Below are 15,215 nucleotides of genomic sequence, written 5' to 3' on the forward strand. Positions count from 1 at the left end.
GGCATTATAAGGAGGAAGTGATATTTATTGAGTACCTTCTTATGTGGGTTTGCTCACATAAGGACACAAATATTTGTTAAGTAAATAACTTCAGAAAACTCTAAGTTGAGAAAGACCAATATAAACATAGTGCTAGTATCATGGAGATCCCTGCAGCAATTGCCTTGAGTCCCTGAATAGTGTAGAAAATACTCAGAAGGATATAAACTCAAGCTGTGTAAGTAGATATATGTGAGAACTCATAAACTGCAAACATTTGGAACTGATACCCACCTTCTCTGAATTCGATTTCAGGTTCTGTTTTCCCTTAAACAATTTATTCATCCACCTGCAGCCAGTCTTTTCTAACAATCATAGCCATTCCTGCACTGACCATCTTTTTCTTAACACACAGCTCAGGCAACTAATCTCTTAAGCACAGAATATCACAGCACAAGATTTATTTCCAGTGTACAGCACAATAGGTATCTTTTCATTCTTGGTGTCCTTTCTACATGACCAGTGCTTATCATCTTCCTCTTCCTACATCCATGGTTTTTTGCTCTGCCCTGCTCCCCATTTCCATTAATCTAATAAATGCAATGGAAATTCAGAGAAGGATAAGTCACTGAATGTGGAGGAGAAGGGTCTAGATTTAGGCCTGTAAGGTTTGTATTAGTAGAACTCAGATAAATCAGAGTGGGGGCAATGCTTTAAGCCAGTGCATTGTTAAAATGCTTATGACTTGTCCAGGCAATAAGAAATTGGCCAGGTTAGCTGGAGTTCATTGAAAAGCAGTAGGCAATAAAGTTAGAATGTTGTTTCCCAAAAGATGGATGATAAGGGCAAATGATTGTGAACCGTTCTCTCTAATCTTAATACAGTGTCCTCTCACCCATTAATACTTTATTTTCCACCTCACTTGAGGTCTGTCTAATCTCTGTCTCACTGTAAGAAAATGCCCCACACTTCCTAGGGTGAGAAAACTGTAAGTGGCAAGTTGTTGGCTGCCTACAGGCTTAAATACCCTACAGACAGGGCACCTGAGGACCAGAGAAAAAAGCATTCCAAGACATGAAAAAGGGATACAAAAGGAGAGTGAGAGTATTGGCTCTGTTCCCTCCCCTCCAAAAGACCAGATAGAGGTGTAACTCCCTAACACATCCTCCAGTTAAAAAAATTTTTTTTTACTTTAGTTAAGATGCTATTCTGACAAAATGTAAATACCTTCCTTTGGACAGAGATTCAACTTCTTATAAATTAACATAATTAAAGAAACTGAAAACCAGTTCAAATAAGTACAAAATAGGAGTTTGGGTTTGGAAGGTAAGAGGGAAAGCATGAGATATTTGATATACTGTATAGAGGAGAAACAGGGTGAGCGGAAACACTGATTACATTATGTAAAGTGGTTATGTATGATTCAGTGTAATAGCCTTTGAAACTATATAATGCATAACTGACTGTGTAATAAATCTGTGTTGTTTAATGTTTCCTTTTGTTTGCCAAATTCTTTTGAGGACTTATGCATTAAAATCTTATTTCTATTAAAAGCTAAGAGAATTTGATATTTCTCAAAGTATTGTAAAGGATTTTGAAGCTAACAAGAATGATGTTATTGCGGGACATTCGATTTTGAGCAACTGGTGCTATGTTTTGCCAAGGTAAGATTTCAATTTGTAATATCTAGGGTGGGTTCAAGGTAGTAGTTGTCTCTTATTTTGCTTCAACATTGATATGTGCAAAAGTATAAACCATTTTTGTGAATTTTTGAAACTGAATTATCACTTTAAAAAGGTGTTGAAACAATATTGTCATACAGAAGCCATCAAATTACTAAAATAATTTTGTTATACATTTACTTTTTTTTTTTTTTTTGCTGAACATATATCCAACAAAGCACCTTTACTGAGAATACATAATATATTGAATATATAAAGTACTCTTACAATTCAACAATATACAATTCAATTAAAAATAATTAAAGATTTAAACAAGTAATTCACAAAAAAGATATATGGGTGGCAAATAAGCACATTAAAAGATGCTCAACATCATTAGCAGTCATAAGGAAAATGCAAATCAAAACCACAATAAGATACTGCTACACACCTACTAGTATAGCCAAAACTAAAAAGCCTGATATAATATTGATGAGAATGTGGAGGAACTGGAAAACTTATATATTATTGGGAAGAATGTAAAATGGTACAACCACTTTGGAAAACAGTTTGGCAGTGTCTTTAAAAGTTAAACATATACCTACCATGCAGTTCAGCCATTCTACTCCTAGGGGTTTACCCAAGAGAAAGGAAAGCATATGTCCATACAAAGATTGACATGTATACACTGATGTGTATAAAATCGGTGACTAATAAGAACCTGCTGTATAAAAAAATTAATTAAAATAAAATTAAAAATTATCTAAAAAAAAAGACACAAATGTTCACAGCAGCTTTATTTGTAATAGCCAAAAACTGGAATGCCCACTAAAAAGTGAATAGGTAAACAAACTGTGGTATATCCACACAATGGAATATTATTTGGCAATAAAAAGGAATGAAATATTGATACCACAACAACATGACTGAAGAATCCAGACCAAAAAATAGTATGTATTATATTATTCCATTTATGTAAAAATCTAGAAAATGCAAACTAAGGAAGAATTGGAGGGATTACAAGGACAGTTTGAAGAGTGATGAGTATGTCTGCTATTTTGATTGTGGTGATGGTTTCATGGTACATACATAGGTCAAAATGTACCAAGTCGTACAGTTTAAATATATGTAGTTTATTGAGAGTCAATCATACCTCAATAAAACTGTAACCAAAAAACTACCTTATTTCAACTCATTTTTTGTTTTTTTGAGATTATGAAATGTTCTAAAATTGACTGCGGTGGGAGTTCCCTTGTGGCCTAGTGGTTAGGATTCCAGGCTTTCACTGCTTCGGCCCAGATTCAATCCCTGTTGGGGGAACTGAGATTCTGCAAGCCACGTGGCATGGCCAAAAAAGTTTAAAATAAGCAAAAATAAAATTGACTGTGGTGATGGTTGCACATATCTGCAAATATACTAAAAACCACTAAATTGTATAAATGGGTGAATTAATTGTATGGTATGTGAGTTACATCTCAATTAAACTGCTTAAAAAGATCTATCTATTGGGAATTCCCTGGTGGTCCAGTGGTTAGGACTCTGTGCTTCCACTGCAGGGGGCACGGGTTCGATCCCTGGTTGGGGAACTAAGATGCCACATGCCACTGGATGTGGCCAAAAAAATAAAAATATCTATCTACTTTTTTTTTTAATTTACGTAAGAGTTTAACAAATTTTTTTTTACCTGGAGGAGATACTATAGGCAAGTACATGATTAAAAGTGGGAATGTATATATAGCCTAGAATCTGACAATAACAAGTAGAAACAAGACCTCAAACAGCTCCCCATTCTGGGTCAGCAAACAGCTTGAAAAACCTCAAACTGCCATGAAGGGAGAGCATCATTTTACTGTGTATACATTAGTACCTGGGACTATACTGATAAGCCAAAAATGCTACTCTATTTGGTAAACTCTGCTAAACAGACCACATAAACACAGTACACTTTAGAGAGAGAATCTTAAAGTGCATGACTCTAAAGGCCTCTGATATACATTTACATTTTTATTAGACCTAGTTTTAAAACAGTAAAATTTCTAGGTATCTCATTACAAAATTACAACTATTATAATATCAATAGAATATTATAAACTTGTACATATAATTAATGATTCATTATCATTTGATATGAGCTGTTTTAAGTTTGTACTGTCTTCAGGGGAAAAAATGACTTATTATTAACATAAATATGACTATTGGCATGAAATTTTAACCTGCTTAGGCAAAAGAACTTTCAAGCAGCCTACACACAATGCCTTGGTCATTGAAGCCAAGAAGAGGTACGTAGGGAACAAGATTTGACTCTGATTGATTCAGCTCTTAACAGACTTTTCCCTAAAGTGTAACAATTACAAGGCATACCTCTGTGTGGCAACACTGTATTAACTATAGTTTGTGTTTATAACTGGCTTATTGTTTGCATCAGTTCAACTTAGTTTTTTCTAACAATTCTAGTTGTTAAGAATTTAGTACAATGTTAATTTAGAACTGGGAGCTTATTACTTATGTGTTGATAGTGGCTAAAATTTTTGAATGCTTTCCAGATCACATAGTTAAACTGTATCTAAGCATTGGCTCATAATACTTTACCACCTCTATCTTTTATAGTATGAAAATGGGACAAATAATAAGTATTCTTCACACCATACCCCCTGACTGTCCTTTTCACTCATATGAAGATTTCCAGATGCACTGGGATGACCTGGTAAGGAATAGAAACATATATTACATTAGTAGCTATTTGATTTTACTTCTTGTAATTTAACCTTAAGTTTAGCTTTCTCAGGAGAATTTCAACTTTGTTCTTAATTTTTAGTATAGCTATAAGCTTCCAGAAAATTGTGGAACTAAAATATACTGCAGCATCTACTTCAAAATGATAGGAAGAAGGATCTTCACGTATCCTTTATATATGTTCTCTGCCCACCTTATGATCCAGGCTTACTCCTGCCCTGATGTCATCATTTTCAACCTTCTCTAAGTTCAAATGAAGCTACTTTCCCTCTACTTATTTTTATCTGAATAAGTGTTTTTCGTTTTCCTTAGAATTTTGCTATTTTTATTTGAGGATGAGCTTAATAAAAATATTTTTTCCCCTTAAACACTACTGCAACAATTTAGACAGCAGAAGAAACTTTAGAGTAGATAGGAAAGATGTTTACATGATTCCTAGTAGAAAGTAAGAAAATAATTGCAGGCTTCTCCTTAGCCAAGGGCTCCCTCCTGTGGCCTGCTGGATATTACTGAAAGGGTAGAATTAAAAGAATTAGTTATTTAATGAAATTTTCTTTTTAGGGTATTTAATTTTACGGTCCAAGTTTAGAGGATTTGAGTTGCACTTAATGCACCCCTTTGATTCAAGAAAATATTTTTCTTAATGTTATTTTTAAAAATCAACATACAAAAAGCACACAGCGCTCAGGTGAAACTCTTCCATCTTAATTAGTACTTATTTCACCATTTCTGTCTCTTTGTATTCTGACCAGGGGGAGTTTCCAAATGGAAGAGGGAGGAGCCTAATGTTCTCTTTCTGTATTCTGCATTTCCTAACCCAAATCATAATATACAGCTGAGGTTGACAGGTATCAATTTTTCCCCTTCATTGGGTGCTAAGACATTATTCCAAGTCTTCCGAATATTTTTCATCAGAAAAAGTAACTGCTTTTCTCAAAGAGCTGCTTTCAGAGCTTGAATACAATCTATACATGTTGTTTCTCTGTACTGAATTTTTACTGCTCTTGGAGATGCAGCCTGTTTATTGTTTACTATAAACACTTATTTTTATAATCTATAAAGGTCATAGTATCTTTTTTATAAATCTTTTTTTTATAAATCTTAGTTTGCCAGTCTGTGTAGAAAGCCATATAGTAAGGGTACTGTGAGTCATCTTTATTGTGAGTGTTAAAGTTTAAGCAGTTAAGATTCCTGTGAGTAAACGTTCTCTATAGCTTTGGATAACATGGAATAAGCAATATATAAATAGTTAGGATTTAGTTATGTGCCTTTTTAGCAGTTACTATTTTAAGACCCGTTATACTTCCATTAAAAAATGCTGTCTTCTATCTACAGAAAATGTCCCACTGTTCTTTAACAATGTTCAGATACCCTCTCAGTTGCATCAGAAGTCAGCCCATACAGTTCTTTCCAAGGGTAGATATGGAAAGTGTGTTGAAAAGTTTTCTTTCAGATTTAAAATCTAAACTGCCCCATGTATGTGGATTTCCCATAAAGATGACAACTAAACCGTGCTACTACACACAAGAACTAACTAAGCTGTATCTGCAGGTAAGAGATTCCATATCCTACCAAGTTCTCTAAGACATGCTATGCACCTTTTGGCTTCAGTGATGGACTACCTACCCACTGTGCTATAAGTCTTTTCCCTCAGTTCAGTGTTTCCCTAATACTATTTGTCATTGTTGTACTTAACCATTTGTTATTGTCATTATTATTATTATTGTATTTAACTTGGTATTATGGTAGTAGTTGTTTACTGTTCTATTTCTTCTAATTTAACATGAGTTCCTAGAGGGCAAAGAGCATATTCATCTTCTTATTCCAAGTTCCTGGTACTTAATAGGTGTTCATTAAATATTTTTTCAAAGAATAAATGAATAAATGATCGTATAGGATAGTTTGGAAACATTTGCCTCGTACAAATCCAAGTTTTCTTTGAAATTCTGCCACTTCATTTGAGTCTGATTGATTGAAAAAGCCTTTGAATAATTCCATTTATAGAAATTGAATTAACTTGGTAGCATTTTCATTGTAAGATGATACGCTAAGTGAAATCTTATTTATGAAAAAAAAGAATAAGTAGCAATTAAGCAATATTGATGAAGAAAATATGATGGCCTATCTTCACACTCAATAGAATAAGATTTCTTTGTCAAAAGGAAACAAAAGGGAAGTTTTTGAAGAACAAGTGGAAATTCAATTTAAATTTTTCAAAAATGATCTTTCTTTTAAATGACAAATATGTGTGTTTTCATCAGAAGGAAAGACGGAGGTTTGAATAATTTGAACAGTTCGAAATGTAATATGAATTATTTGAATATTTCTGTGTCTTCTGAGTCTCCTTTCTTGACTTATAATACTAGCGATTTAGGCTTTCATGTGGTGTTGACTTGCTATGGCTCAAACACTATGCCTCATGGCATTTTTTCAGCTTTTGCCGCCAAACTACTTGTTTCATTCTCTTTATAATCCTCAAGTAAAATTCACCAGAGCCAGTATTTGATAGACCCCTTTTATCTTTTCTAGCCAGGTCACACCATCTGTCACTAGCCAGCCTGTGGATCTGGTATCCTTGGGTTAGGGGCTAACACCTCATATAAATGCTATAAAAACGTAATAGCCAAGATATCAGGTGCTATAAGGCAAGGCCATTTCCTTAGAAGGGAGTGTGCATGGACAAATACCAACTGACATCTTTATGATCTTTATGAATCTTAAAATTTTGCCCTGACATAACATTTTAAAAAGTTTAGTTGTTGGCCAAGTCCAAATCTGAGGAATTTAGAAGATATGTCATTACATCATGCATTTTTATTGAATATATTTTTTGAATACCTTATATTTCCAGCCTACATCTGTTTTGTAAGTGGTGAGTCCAGACAATATATTTGCAAAAATTTGCTTCTTAAATGAAAAATAACACTTATTTGGAAATTCTGTTCTTTATATTGCTTCTGACAATTGGTACATTGACAAGAATTTCTCCTCAGTTTTATTGAGTGCCTTCTCTGTGCCTTCTCACTTAATCATCAAAATAGACTCTTGGGGTAAAAAATTGTTTTCTCAGTTTTGCAGAAGAAGAAACTTGAAGCTCACAGCATTCAAGTAATTTAACCAAAGCCACACAGTTAAATACATTGCAAAATTAAAACTGAAACCCAAAGAATGGATTCTTAGTTCTAAAATTGGAAAAAGTTTAGATTTGTGGTAAAGAGCCAGGCTCTAGAGACAGGCTGCCTAGGTTTCAACTCCTTACTACTTGTATAATCTTGGGCAAGTTATTTAATCTCCCTGTGCCTCAGTTTCTCCAGTTGTAAAATGGGGCATAGTAGTAGTGGTAGTAATAGCACTTGTCACAAATTGGGCTCTCTAGGAGGCCTACTCTGAAGTGGAGTCCAGTGCGTGTGATGCTTACTGAGAAGTGCCCTTGGAATCAACACCTACAGACAGCAGGGAAGGAAGAAGAATGGGTAAAGGGAGAAGTCAAAAGCAAAGCAGGTGCCAGATAGCCATGGCCAACCTTCTGAGGAGCACAGTGGCTAAAACGGCCCATCACAGTGGTTCTGCATTGGCCAAAATAGCCAGGCCTTTCTTTATACCTCTTCCATCTGTCGTTGGATTTGGGCCACCTGGAGACAGGCAGGTTATAGGGTGAGATGGGTCTCCATAACTGAGGCAGTCTCTGCAGGGGCTGACTGCCAAAGGTGGTTTGCTGACAGTACCCCGGCAGCGGGGGAGCAGCCCTTTCTTGAAGGGGATCTGAGCAGCACATCACCATTTCCTTCCCAGTACTTCATAGGGTTTTTTGTGTTTTGTTTTTGGATTAGATAATCCTATTTGGAACAGTTCCTTGTACTTGAGCTCTCAGTAAATGTTAGTTCCTATTATTGCTACAACCTTTTTAGCTCTAAGATTCATGAAGTACTAAAAAGAATAAATTAAAAAAATGAAAAACAAATTGATCAAACTACTTGATAAAACTCAGCTGACTTAAAAAAGTAAATTAGTAGGAGTGCTTAGCCAAACTAGCTTTTTTTTTTTTAACTTACTGGAATTCTCCAAGATACATAAAAGAAATTACTATAGTATAACGAACTCTTGTATGCCTATCATCTGGCTCCTCCTTGACGGATTTTTGGGGTGGGGGTAAACTGTAGTATTTTAAAACAAATCCAAGATATGCTGTTATTTTAATCTGTAAAGACTTTAGTATGTGTCTTTTTCTGATAAGAGCTTTTTAAAAATATTATGTAACAATAATTCATTAATATCACCTAATACCAGTTCATACTGCAATTCCCTATTTATCTCAAAGATTTATTTTAGAGGTTTTGTTTAAGTCAGAATCCAAGCAAGGTCCACATAATTTGGTTGTTCTATCTCTTAGATCTCTTTTATTGAATAACATTCCAAACTCCCCTCCCTTTTATTTATGCCAGTTATTTGCTGGGAAAACTGGATCATTTACCTGGAAAATGTCCCGTATTTTGCATTTGAATGATGGCTTCCTTGTTGTGTCATGTCTTTTAAACTTAACACATTCTTCCAAGCCCCATATTTCCTACAAACCTGTACTTAAATCCTAAGCTTAACTGAATCCTGGTTGGACTTTAATCAAGAAACACTCACGTGGTGCAAGACACAGAACCAAATTTTAATAGAAAAAAACACATTTGATCCATCATTTTGATCAGTCCTCAAGCTTCCTTTAACAATGTCCTTAATTCTAGGCCTCCATTAGATGTCCATTCATATCTAAATATAAGTTAAAGCTTTTGGTTTCCCTATAATTTTATGTTAATGTACAAAGTTATATAAATTGTATATAAAGTTCTAGAAGTTAAAGGTCAACTAAGCCACACTGACCCCTGGCAGAATAATGGTAATCATGTGGTAAAGCATATGTTTTTTTGTTAGGTTATGACTTCACAAAACTTTGGTTTGTTGACAATTTAAGTATTTTAAGTTCTGTGAATTACTTATGATTTCATCTGCTGTTTACATTGGCCCTTTTTGTAGTCTTTTTTAAATTTTTGAACGTAAACCTAGAAGAGGTTTCCCCCTTTGGGCTGTTTACTATATTTTAGAAATTGAAAGAAGGAGTAAATAATACATTGACAGGCTAGGGAGCAAAACAAGCTCCTGGAAATTATCTCCACCAGATATATATTCCTGAGAGACAGATGAAGATGAAACTGGGTGTGAATATAAATGTTTCAGATACATATTCTAGATAAGTTTTATATCAAAATACAGGTAATCTATTCTTACATGAATCTGCGTAGAATGAGTTTTTCTTTTGGTATCTCAAGTAGTAGGTATATTGTTTAACAGTTACTACGGTTTATGAAAACCAAGGGTCTAAAAAATGTTCTTTGATTTTCTATAATTGATTTCAACTTAGTTCTTGACCTGTTTTTTCATCAAATGGAAAAAATTCAATCTAGACATTTTAAGATGATTCAGCCGCTTATGACAAAACATCTTTTTGAGGTAGAATTTCATTCAAATTTAAGAATCATTCTCCCCGTGATAGCATCTACGTACAGGGGAAAGTCTATATAGGGTGAGGGCATTTGGTGTGTTTGCCTCAAATGGTCCACATCAGGAGAATGAATGCCCTAAGCTCTGTTTCCAGACACCTGCAAAGCTGGTGAGTGGACACTTGGGCTTCTGCTAACTCTGCAACTGAAAAACCAAAGGCATTCATAAGTAAACTTTTCAGCAGAAACTACAGAAGTATGGCTTTACCTCACTTCTTTCTTCCAAATATTGTATGAGTGCATCTGACTGGTTGATGCTAAATCACATCCTGATCCCTAGCTGCAAAGGAGAAAATGTTCATTTTAGATTTCCAGGCTCTAGAAGGAGGGTGGAATGGGTATTGAACATCAGTCCACCGTATCCGTCACATCCATCACACAGTCACAGCTGAGTAGTGGAGGGGAGAGGGCAGGCATTAACTTCTTGACTTGCATTAGTCTGATGTTTCTGGTCTCATATGGTATCTTGACAAAGATGGTGTACAAGGTGTTCTTCTAGCTCCTTTGTACAGATGGTCTTCAGAAGAACAGCTGTACCCCCTCTTGAATTTCTCTAGAGCTACATGTCAAACCCTGTTATGGGTAGAATTGTGCACCCCTCCCCCCCAAAAAAAATTGACATGATGAAGTCCTAACCAGCAGTACCTCAGGATGTGGCCTTGTTTGAAATAGGGCTGTTACAGAAATGATTATATACTGGCATATGTGGGCCCCTAATCCAATGTGACTGGTGTTCTTATATAAAAGGGAAATTTGGACACAGACTCATTTGCAGGAAGAATGCCATGTGAATATGAAATGGCCATCTCCAGGTCGAGGGAAGAGGCCTAGAACACATCCTTTTCTCATGGCCCCAATTCTGCCAGCACCTTTATTTTGGACTTCTCACCTCCAGAACTTTGAGGCAATCCATTTCTGTTGTTTAAGCCACCCAGTTTGTGGTGGCTTTGTTATAGCAGCCCTATCAAACAATACAAACTCCTTCTTGATGTGTGCTTTTTCACTCAGCCTAGCAGTCTCCTGGCATTATAAACCATTCCTCAGTTAGCTTCTGCATCACTTCACTCAGGGTCATGAAAGCTGGCTAGGTCCTCTTCTGTGCCCTCTGCAAATTATGAGGAAGTAAAGAGGGGTGTCTTCTTGCCTTCCTGACATGGATAAGACTCCAGCTTGAGAAATCTACAGACAAAAGTGAATCCAGTCACCTACTTTGAGCATCACCCAAACCTTACCCAGGACTTTACTGGGGACTTCCCACTTCTCCCACGAATAGCCATGGTGGGAGAAGGAGCATTGTTCTCTGTGGTGACTTTGTGTTATGTCAACTTGAGTTACGCTGTAGGTATGTGTCCTTGAATTCTTTCCTACATCGTTCTGGCTTAGGGTGGCCCGTGATTGGGAAGGTGGAGGCGAAGCAAGAGCTACGTTCACACAGAGCAAGTCTGTGTGAGGCCAGTGTTGCAACTCAGCCTCATCGGGATAAGCTGTGGCAGCTTGTTGATGTGGAGCAGAAGGTGGGCCATAGCTCCATCTGCCCAGATCACATCTCCTTCAGCTCTCTGAATCCTGCGTCGGGTCTGTATGCATCTCCATTGCCAAGTGCACCAGCCCTTTTGTAGGTCACCTGTACTATGATGTCAGAGGCTTGAAGTTGGGAAGAGACCAACTGCTCTCTGACATTCTACTCCATTTTTCAAGGTGGCCACAAGGTCACCCAGCCACATGCCCTTCTGACCAGTGACAACTCTCCTATTGTAGTATGGGGTCTATGTTCCCTCCCTTTGGGTCTGGGCAGGCCTGTGATAGAAGTGATGCTACATGACTTCCAAAACCAGGTCATTAAAAGAAAAACAGTTTCTGCCTGTCTCTTGGGACACTTGCTATGCCACGTGTGAGGGATCCCAGTCTACATGAAGAGGCTACCTGTAGGTAGTCCAAATGACAACCAGTGTCGATCATCACACATGTGAGTGAGGAAGTGATTCCAGCCCCAGAGTCATCTAACCACAACTGCCTGAGAGACTCTTAGCTAAACCATGTCAAATCCCAGAATCAAAATATAAATAAAATTTTTTTTAAAAATCCCAGAATCATTAAAGATAAAACATAATTATTTTTGTTTAAAGCCACTAAGTTTTGGTATGATTTGCCTAATAAGTAACTGGATCACTCACTCACTTTTCCTCTGCCTGTTCACAACTCTTATCTCTTAAAATTCTGTCCTACTGTCCTCCCAATTATATTCAACAACTGAATCTCCAGTAAGGGAGAGAAAAAACAATTGTTCTGGTTTGAATATTGTTCTAGATTGTTTTTTTAGTTTTATTTCAAGGTGTGAATCTATGCTTTTTTTATGTCAGAGGGTGAGAAAAGAACTCTGTGTTCAGTGTTTCAGGTTATTGTCACATGTCTCTCTTTTACAGACACTAAGACTTAATAGGTATGTATTTTAAAAGGCTATAAGCCCTTCCCAGCAACAGATGAACAGATTAACAAATGTGGTATATACATACAATGGAATATTATTCAGCCATAAAAATGAATGAAATTCTGACATGTGCTACAACGTGGATGAACCTTGAAAAGCTAAATGAAATAAGCCAGACACAGAAAGACAAATATTGTGATTCCACTTACATGGAATACTTAGAGTGGGCAAATTCATAGAGACAGAAAGGAGAATGGTGGTGACCAGAGCTGTGAGAAGAAGGAAACGAGTTATTGCTTAAAGACTATGAAGTTCCTGTTTGGGATAAAGATAAAGTTTTGGAAATAGTGGTGATGATTACACAACAGAAGTACAGTGGGGAATGTACTTAATGCCACTGAACTGTATGCTTAACAGTGGATTAAATGGTATATTTCATGCTTTATATTTTTCTACAACAATTTTTTAAGAAGACTGTGAACACTTGTTTCTCTTTGATGTATCTGACAAGTCAGTTTGACGAGTACTTGCTGAATTGCTTCCAGGTACCAGGCACTCTAGTAGGCAATAAGACTGCAAAATGATTAAGACACAGTCACTGCCCTATACTCAAAATCCTACTTGTTCTGAAAGGCGTAGTGTAGATGCAACCACCTCCTCCATTAATTTAATTTCTGAGTAAGTGTTTTGTTAGTAACTGTGTGAAAGATTTAAGAATGTGAAGGATGTAAGAATAAGTAACTCATAGTTCCTGCCCTCAGAGAATCTAGTATCTACTTAGGGAGACTGAACATGCACGCTAAAAGATAAGAGCATTACCTTGTCCTATTTTTTTGGTGACAAATAAATAGTAACTGATAGAAGATCCTTGGGAAGTTGAGAGGGAAAAATGGAGAGAAGAAGGAAAGACATTCTGAGAGAGCAGAACGAGCACGTTTGGAGGACGATGGTAGCAGCTAAGGGTGTAGTTTTTATAGTTGATTTATATACAATTTAGAATATAACTTCATCTTAAAATATTGTCTTGAAAGGATGGTATCAAAAGAAGGATACAAATCATAAGGCTCACTAAGGCTCATTGTTTTTTGTTTTTTACCTGTTCTATGTATTGTCGTGTTACTTTTTATCCTTATTTTGATGATATCTTATATCTTATTTCTTTTCCATTAAGGACATTATTACATTTTCTAAATTTCCTAATCTTTATCCTTTCAGGAAAACAAAGTCAAGGCGCCTAATCTAACCACTAAACAAAAGTTCAGGTCCTCTCTGGCTCAGGCCCCTTCCACAAGACCCGTCCAGGCTCGAAGTATTCCACTTCATTCAGTAGCCATGGACCACAAGGTGGAGCTTTCGGTCAGCCAGCCGAAGCCCTATGTGTCCTCAACTCTGCACCTCCAGCCAGAATCTGTTCAGAGCAGAAAGAAATCCCTGCCTGACGAGGCAGCACAAGTACATCTGGAAGTACCAAAGCTCAACAGAGGAAGTACTCAAGTTCAAGACACAGATTTTAGCTCCCAACATAATATTGCCCCTAAATTCATACCAGTTTTCAAAAATCGACAATTACAGATGAACAAAAATATCTTAGAACCTGACAACCTGAAAAGAAAACATGTTGTTACAGAATCCAAGTTGCTTTCACTTAAAACCAGTGTGATCCAGGATGAAAAGCTGAATTTAGATCCAGCTATTAAAAAAAGATCTAATCGCAGCATTCAGATGAAGACTCCTAGATCTCTGCAAGAAAAAAACACTGAGTCCTTTGAAAATATGACAGAAAATCCCCCTTCTAGTGGAAAATTATCAGTCATGAGTTTAAGTGAAATTAAGCAACTATCTAATAGTTCAGTATTTCAGATGTCAAATAACAAGTTAGGTGTAATAAAAAGTGCTGTTGACTTCCAAGTGAATGAAAAAGAAAATTTGACAAGGAAATACATAACACAAATTTTAGGGAAAGGCCACGAGTCACTAGAAGTGAAAAGACCACCACACATTTTTGAATCAGACACAGAAACGGAAGATTCCCAACTGCTGCAGCAACAATCAGTTGATCAAACTAAAGAAGCTGATGTAAGTGACCGTGGATTAATAGTAAGCAGAAGAGCCCACAAGTCTAAAAGGAGATTATGTCAGGACTCTTCAGAAACTTCAAAGAAGCCTCACTCCAATACTATCCATTATAGACAATCCAGTTCTTCTAAGAACCAGGTAAAAAACCTAAAAACAATTTTAATCTGGGGATATTGACCATGTGATAGACCTTGAAAACCCCTAAATAAAGATTTAAATGATTTTGCCCAAGATCATCTAGAAACATTAAGAAACAGAGTGTCTAACACAACTGCAAGTATATACAGTTAATTTATAACAAAATGTAATTCTTCATCTGGTTACAGATACATAACTTGGACAAATCAAAACGTAAGAAATCTCTCATTCCTAAAGCTTAGGACATGGATGTGAAAGAAGGAAATATCCACCAGGTAACTTAGGTGATATCTTCTGATTGATTGATTGATTATTATTTGGCTGCGTTGGGTCTTCGTTGCTGCACGCAGGCTTTCTCTAGTTGCGGTGAGCGGGGGCTACTTTTTGTTGCGGTGCGCGAGCTTCTCATTGCGGTGGCTTCTCTTATTGCGGAGCATGGGCTCTAGGCGAGCAGGCTTAAGTAGTTGTTGTGTGTGGGCTCCGTAGTTGTGGCTCGCGGGCTCTAGAGCGCAGGCTCAGTAGTTGTGGCTCGTGTGCTTAGTTGCTCCACCGCATGTGGGATCTTCCCAGACAAGGGATCAAACCGTTGTCCCCTGCATTGGCAGGTGTATTCTTAAACACTGCGCCACCAGGAAAGTCCCTGATTTATTTTTT

The 15,215-nt window shown here is 36.7% G+C and overlaps 1 protein-coding gene across 1 annotated transcript in view; it reads left to right on the top strand.

Moving 5' to 3' along the window:
• Positions 1-14,803, top strand: part of LOC308626985 (uncharacterized protein C18orf63) — a gene marked incomplete at its 3' end in the record, with an annotated part of 29,512 nt that extends 14,709 nt beyond the window's left edge. Inside the window, exons 7-12 of the mRNA XM_081252589.1 lie at positions 1,534-1,643; positions 4,248-4,344; positions 4,456-4,538; positions 5,741-5,924; positions 13,563-14,561; positions 14,750-14,803. Of these exons, the coding sequence (XP_081108715.1) occupies positions 1,534-1,643; positions 4,248-4,344; positions 4,456-4,538; positions 5,741-5,924; positions 13,563-14,561; positions 14,750-14,803 (1,527 nt within the window). The remainder of the gene's footprint in view (positions 1-1,533; positions 1,644-4,247; positions 4,345-4,455; positions 4,539-5,740; positions 5,925-13,562; positions 14,562-14,749) is intronic.
• Positions 14,804-15,215: the final 412 nt, after the last annotated feature.

The sequence above is a fragment of the Mesoplodon bidens genome (genome assembly GCF_964165515.1).
Source record: "Mesoplodon bidens genome assembly, chromosome: 13".
Taxonomy (NCBI): Eukaryota; Metazoa; Chordata; class Mammalia; order Artiodactyla; family Ziphiidae; genus Mesoplodon; species Mesoplodon bidens.